Source organism: Notothenia coriiceps, unplaced genomic scaffold, assembly GCF_000735185.1.
Source record: "Notothenia coriiceps isolate Sejong01 unplaced genomic scaffold, NC01 NC01_scaffold00004485, whole genome shotgun sequence".
In the NCBI taxonomy this organism is placed as follows: Eukaryota; Metazoa; Chordata; class Actinopteri; order Perciformes; family Nototheniidae; genus Notothenia; species Notothenia coriiceps.
In genome coordinates, this window is record NW_011337186.1 from 110,892 (window position 1) to 117,793 (window position 6,902).

At 43.2% G+C, this 6,902-nt stretch overlaps 1 protein-coding gene across 1 annotated transcript in view; it reads right to left on the reverse strand.

Moving 5' to 3' along the window:
* Window positions 1-1,422: 1,422 nt before the first annotated feature.
* The window catches only part of LOC104942354 (phospholipase D1-like), a 15,100-nt gene continuing 9,620 nt past the window's right edge, over window positions 1,423-6,902 (reverse strand). Inside the window, exons 14-15 of the mRNA XM_010767568.1 lie at window positions 1,589-1,692; window positions 1,423-1,443 (exon numbers count right to left, since the gene is read on the reverse strand). Coding sequence (XP_010765870.1) covers window positions 1,423-1,443; window positions 1,589-1,692 — 125 coding nt within the window. The remainder of the gene's footprint in view (window positions 1,444-1,588; window positions 1,693-6,902) is intronic.

A 6,902-nucleotide genomic window follows, 5' to 3' on the forward strand; every position in this document is an offset into this window, starting at 1 on the left:
AATAATATGATACAGTACGTCTGGGTCTCTGTGTTTCATTAAAGCTCGACTCTGTGTGTGTGTGGAACGAGCCATTTTGTGTGTGTGTGCGCGAGAGAGCAAACCGGTACCGGAGATCGTTGTTGTTAGCTTCTGGTACTATCGAGCTACGCTAACGGATATAAGGAGTTTTTTCAACAACAAAGTGGAGGAGAGTCCTCTCCTGTCAGACTGAGAGACTCAGTGAGCTAAAGGACTCTCAGTGTTATCTCAGCGGGTCTCAAACGTTTTGGTCACCATTAATGTAAACAATTATTTCCGATGCCTCGGAAATAATTGTTTACATTAATGGTGACCAAAACGTTTGAGACCCGCTGAGATAACACTGAGAGTCCTTTAGCTCACTGAGTCTCTCAGTCTGACAGGNCAATGAAGGCTCGATAATCAGCTCATGGCATATAGGTGTAAGCAGGGGTAAAGTGCTATTTTTATAGGTGGTGTGTGGACCTCACATAGAGGGGTACGGGGGCAAGCTCCCCTGGGAAGATTTTTAAATATTGAAGTTGAAAGCATCAATCTGGTGCACTTTGAGAGCAAAATGAAGAGATCTATGGATACATCTCTCAACACCCATTTGAAACAGAACTGTCAACAGATTTACTTTTTCTTTATGGATATTTTACAAATCACCCTTTTAAACTTTATTCTTTTTTTACTGTCATATAGTATTTCATACCTGTTTTTAGTTTATTCTCTTATTTTTTTATAACTATAATGATCATATAAACGTGGGGCCTCGGAATTAATTGTTTACATTAATGGTGACCAAAACGTTTGAGACCCACTGAGAGAGTCCTTTAGTTCACTGAGCCTCTCAGTCTGACAGGAGAGGACTCTCCTCCACTTTGTTGTTGAAAAAACTCCTTATATCCGTTAGCATAGCTCGCTAGCACCAGAAGCTAACAACAACGATCTCCGGTACCGGTGCGCTCTCTCTCTCTCGCTCGCGCACGCACACAAAATGGCTCGTTCCACACACACACAGAGTCGAGCTTTAATGAAACACAGAGACCCAGACGTAATAGTACTGTATCATATTATTTTCGAATCAATAATTTTTCAAAATATGATTTCTTTTTTTTTTTTTATCTTTTTGCCCCACTTTGAGAACCACTGGGCTACGGGAACACTGTTTTCCAATAGATTAGTAAAACAATTGAAATCCTTCAGACTATGTCTTCTTATAAGACTACTTTTAGCAAAGACAGGTACAAACAAAACCATGATTTCATATATTTTATCATAGTTTAAAAGACGTGCCTTCATTAATCAATGTTAGCCATTGTTTTGTCCTTATCCAGTGGATAAAGGAAGGTCTTATAAATGATGACCAGGAGATTTGTCTGGTACATCCATTTGTCTCCTGGAAAGAATTACGGCAGATTAAAACCAAACACTCAGGACCTGGATGAGCAACACACCATTTGTAATTAAGTCCCATAATTTACCAGAAAGAAGCTTCACCCAAGATACAGGTGTGTGTGTGTGTGTGTGTGTGTGTGTGTGTGTGTGTGTGTGTGTGTGTGTGTGTGTGTGTGTGCGTGCTCACCGATGAGTAGAGGTGACCCTCTCCGTTCATGGCGATGTAGAGGCCGGTCTTCACTGATTGGATGGCCACGACTCTCAGACCCACAGGAATTAAGTTAAACAGAGCTGAGGACAGAAACAGAGACACTGAGTTACCAGCCGCGTGTTTCTCTTCTTCCTCCTCCTCCTCTTCCTCTTCTTCCCCCGGTGCTCTGGGGACTCAGATGTCAGCCGGTCTGCTGCTCAGTTAGTTCAGAGTGAGGTGAAGAAGCGTCTCGGCCTTGAGGGGCTCACTGCGGGGCTTTTAAACTAAGAGGCCTGCAGAACATTGATTCTCCTTGATATCCATCCTGTGCCGTGATACTCTGTCTCAAAGCTGTATAGTTTACCATTCAGGTTTTCTATGTAAAAAGAAAATATAAAAATAAATACATGCATTATTCGTCATAGAGTCCAAGTATTGAAAAATACATATTCTTGGTAAACAAATCCCTGTTTGTAACTGAGGAGCATCCTGAAACCGTAACATCAGTTATTAACGGGAAAGAACAGGAAAATGTTCCGGCATCAGCTCCGTTGTGTATTATACATCTTTTCCGTCATTTCTTCATAACATTTTAATATCAGCCTTTTCGAGAGTCCTTTTTCTCGAAGGCACAGTGCTCTCAGCGTCAGGGGGTCGGTGTTATTTGAAGAAGACGGTAAAGGAACAGACGGCCGAACACACCCTTATAGCCTCGGGCAGATATTTGAAAGGACAATGATCGTGTCACGGGTGTTTCCACTCACTTCCTGCAAACCATTACGGTCTTGTATCTTTTTAATTTGTTGTGCTCATGAGATATTAAATACATATGGAATCGGATTGCTTAAAAGACATTTACCTTAATAGATTAACATTCAATTAACAAATGAGCAAATACTCCAATATCATTAATAAACCCGTTCAGCTTGCAAGATGTTGGGGAGTTGCTACTCTTATATTTCCATTGTGATACTGTCTCCAGGTATTTTCCCATGTGAAATATATTTTGACATTTCAAGGTTTTTGAATATATTCTTAAATATTTCTTCTGAGGTCAAAGACCTTTTGACCCGCGTGGCTCTTTAATTTAATTTCAGACTTATTGGTTATCCCGCTGGCAGCACAAACAGTCAAATTGTTTTGACAGAAACAAAGTCAAAATAAATTGAAGTTGTATTTTGCAACCATTTAGGATGTGGGTACACAATTTGAAGGAAAACTCAGACATAATGTTTCAAGAAATTTCCCAAGGTAATTTGACCAGTTTCCTCTTTGTTAAATACGGCAGCATCCAACAAGGACACGATACATCTCTGATAAACATGTGGAGTAAACTGAGGACGGGTTGAAGTGGAATCTGAATCCATTAAAAACATGTTTCTTTGTCCTGAGCCACATGCCACAGCATTTAAAACCGACGCTGGTTTCCAAAGCATTTAAGGGGTGTTTTCATTCATTATTCATGGTGCTATTTTTTTTCACTCGGTGGTTGCAGCCTGTGGCTAAAGTTAATTGTTTCATGTTGTGAGTGTGATGCCTGGTAAAAGCTGAACTGTTGCATTTTCAGTAAGTGCTGACGGATGAGGGGATTCAACGCTTTCATTTGCCCGGCTTTTGTAATATCTGTCTGGTTCCTGCGTCCCCCCTATACAATGGAGATGAGTGGGGTTTTGTTAGTGCTGCTCAAAATATTTATAAAATGTGTCTTTTCTAAAACACTCTGATTTATACTTGACAAAAGTTTGACAAGTTTGGGTGTTTATTTTGCAAGTGTACATGATTTTGTTTACTTATAAGGAGTAAAATATTCCTGAACGGCATTTAAACTTATTTACTGCATACTTGTACAGTTAAACATATTTCTTTGTCTGATTTGTTGCCGTCTGACTGAATTCAAGTAAAGATGTTAATTTTAATAAGTTAAACAAATTTGAACAGACTTCATTTATCTGTGTAATTGACATTATAAAATCCTAACATGACAATGACCTGAAATGAAGGCCGTGAAATGGACGCGCTTGTTTTTCTTCCAATCAAGGGCTGATTACACTTGGGATATTACAGCCGTCATTAATCAAGGTTACATACAAAAATGGTCTCTAACAAGCAACGAGCGGAAGGAATTGAAATGTACACCTGCGAGTAATCATCCTGGATAAATATCACGCTCATGCACAGGCGTCATTATCATAAAGATATGCACCCATCTGATTAGAGATGGCAACCACCCTGCTTTTAAATGCAGCAGGAAATGTCACTGAACACGGCTCAGGCAGGAAAACAAATGGAAAATGACGCTTGGCAACAAGTGTGAGCGGCAGTAAAATTTGATTTGATCGACACGCCATTCGAAGTGGAAACAGTTGCCAAAAAATAATCAAATCATAGTAAACAAGTGGGACATTGAGACACCAGCTCAGCCAATGTGGAGTGATTACTGATCAGCGTTTTGATTTTCCCTCAGCCTAGCACATCAGAATATAGCAACGGCTCCAGTCATCAATAAGCCATCCATCTGTAACCACTCCCCGAGGGCAGTGCCGGGTGCAGAGGTCAAACAGACTGAAAAACAACATCTTCTGAGCAGCCACTTGTTGCTTTAAGCCAAACAGTTGGTGAAAACACGCTGTGTGCACAACAACAAGATAACAAGCTCCATCAGTGTCTCTTTATGACTGCATATACTGTGAGTTTCAATCGACACCAACAACTGTGGCTCATTTAGCTCAATATGCTTGAATGTTAGATGCTGCAGAGGGACAATGTGTTGACCCTACTTTAAGCTTTTCATTAACGCTACAATAATTAGGGTTAATTGGATCTTTCCTGCTGGGCTCTCTGCAGAAGATAGAAGAAGCGCTCTCAGACGTTCATTAAATCAAATGACGAGACGGTCATCTCTAAATAACTGTTTGCCCTTGAAAGAGCCTCTCTGTCACGGCTTTTTCTTTTGCCTTGATGACATTTGAGTTTTGAAGGTCTTTCACTTCAGTATTTTATATTAAAGGTCCCATGTCATGCTTTTCCGGTTATTACCCGTCCCCTTGTGTGTTATGAAGGTTTGTCTGCATGTAAACGGTCTGCAGAGTCAAAACCCTCAAAGTACACCCTGTAGGGAGTAAAACTCTAACACAGAGAAGACCTGTCTATGCTGCCCCAGAACGCCTCGTTGGACATTTCTCTTTTTCTTCCTGGGTACAGTGACGTGCCCATACCCAAATGGACCAATCCGTGGAGCCGTTACGTTACGTCCGCGGAGCCGTTAGGTTCCTCACACACACACACTCAATCTTTTCTCAGATTGTGAGCACACACACAAACTCCCAGCCAGGCTGCGGGTGGTGTGTGTGTGTGTGTGTGTTCGGGCTGGGTTTCGCTGTGTCTCGCAGACGGCCACTGGGCTCACAGGGAGGGGGGGGCAGGAGCTCCAACAAGCCGTTTAGGACAGAGAGTGAATACACATACTATACAGAGATGCTGTTTGAGAAACCAATGTGATTCTCATGGCCACAGTGAGCAAGTGAGAGAGCTTGTACAATTTTAACCCCTAAGGGTTAGAACGATTTGGACGTCCGGTGGTTCTGTTTAGGAGACTACAAGAAGTGTCTCCCTCTCTTACCCCAACACCAGGTACATTTCGCCCGTATACAAATTAGTCACACGGATTGCACGCTGTTACACGACGATAGACGGTCGGGTTGTACTCTACTGGTCTTTTGGTACCCCCCTTGTCGGACGAACGATGGCAACGTTGTGAATAGGCATGTATTAGAACTCCGCACCACGACCACCCGGTTCAAGGTCAGGCCGGAAGAGGTAGAAACATAGATCCACGAGCCTCAGAAACAGGACCGGCGAAGGGAAGGTGCTGTGACACATCAAAGTTAGTAAGAAGAAATTGCAGTCAGTAAAAAATAAAACTACTTGGCCACTCTACCGTCTTCGGACTAACGACAAATTAGTCTCGTTACGACCTAATCCGGTACTCGTACGGGGGTGCGCTGGCCGGAGCCGTGATTGAGGCGACTCGTTAGAGAGCGCACGGCGGAGAGAGGCGCGGCGGGCGCGCGGCGCGCGGGGGGGGGGGGGCGGAGAGGACGACAAACGGTTTTATTTAGCAAACTTCAGTTGTTGCTCATGTACGCCCAATCAAAGATTGACTTATCCTTCCATATGTCCATCCTCTTTGGCTCGTAACTAAATTATTCCTTAGTACTGGGTATCTCGTTTTTTTATGCAATAGAAAGGCTATCTATTTCTCGTATTTGTCAACTCACCTTTTGGTAATGCTCGTGTATTGTGGTAGTTTCGCAGTTTTTATTGCAATGTCGCAGTAGAGTTCAACCTTGTTAGCTTGGTGGTTCTTCGTCCTAATCAGATCTTAGGACATTACCTACCTACGGACGGGACTGACGCAGACGACGCGTCCTTTAGGCGGGGGATCGTCTACGTAGTCGCAGCGTCAGCGCAGTGTAACAAAACTTTTAGCACCGATAGAGTTTACGGACAGGGTGGTCCTGAACGCTGACTTCATACCAAATCTATTGTAGTAAAGCAAAAAATGGAACGTAAAACGGAGCTAGGATTTCTAGAAAAGGGTGAAGTGAAGAAGGGACACACACACACGAGCACGACGACGGTCCGACACACACACCACGACACGACACACACATCCTACGACTACTACGACACACACACACACACACACTACACACACACACACACACACACGACGACGGACACACGACACACACACCGACCAAATACCAACACACACGACACACACACACACGACGACAACGACACACACACACACACACGACGACACACCACACACACACACGACCACCGACGACGACACCAAACGACACATCTTGGTGTCCGACTTCCCCGTAACCGACGTGGTCCAGACAAGACGTCTTTCCCGACAGCATAGATGTCCTCCGCGGTCCTACCTTCCAATACCTACCCTGTTCTGCTGTCGTGGTTGTGGACACTCACTTGTGTGTGTCCCTTAACTTTATGTGTGTACTGACGTTTTGTATACTTATCAACCACTTTCACGTAAACAACTCCGTTTGACATTTTGTATAAACGTCAAACTAAACGGTCCCTCAAGTACATAGGTGTGTCTTATAGACGACATTGATTGAAACCACCTTGTGAACATTGTAACACCTGATGAGACCGTGATTACATGTCCGGTCACGTTGTTTAGCGAATTTTCCAGGGATACAGTACCGTGAAAGATGACTAGCTATAAGGCAACAAACTCCGAGATGATCTTATCTAAAGTTACACGTAAAAGGTT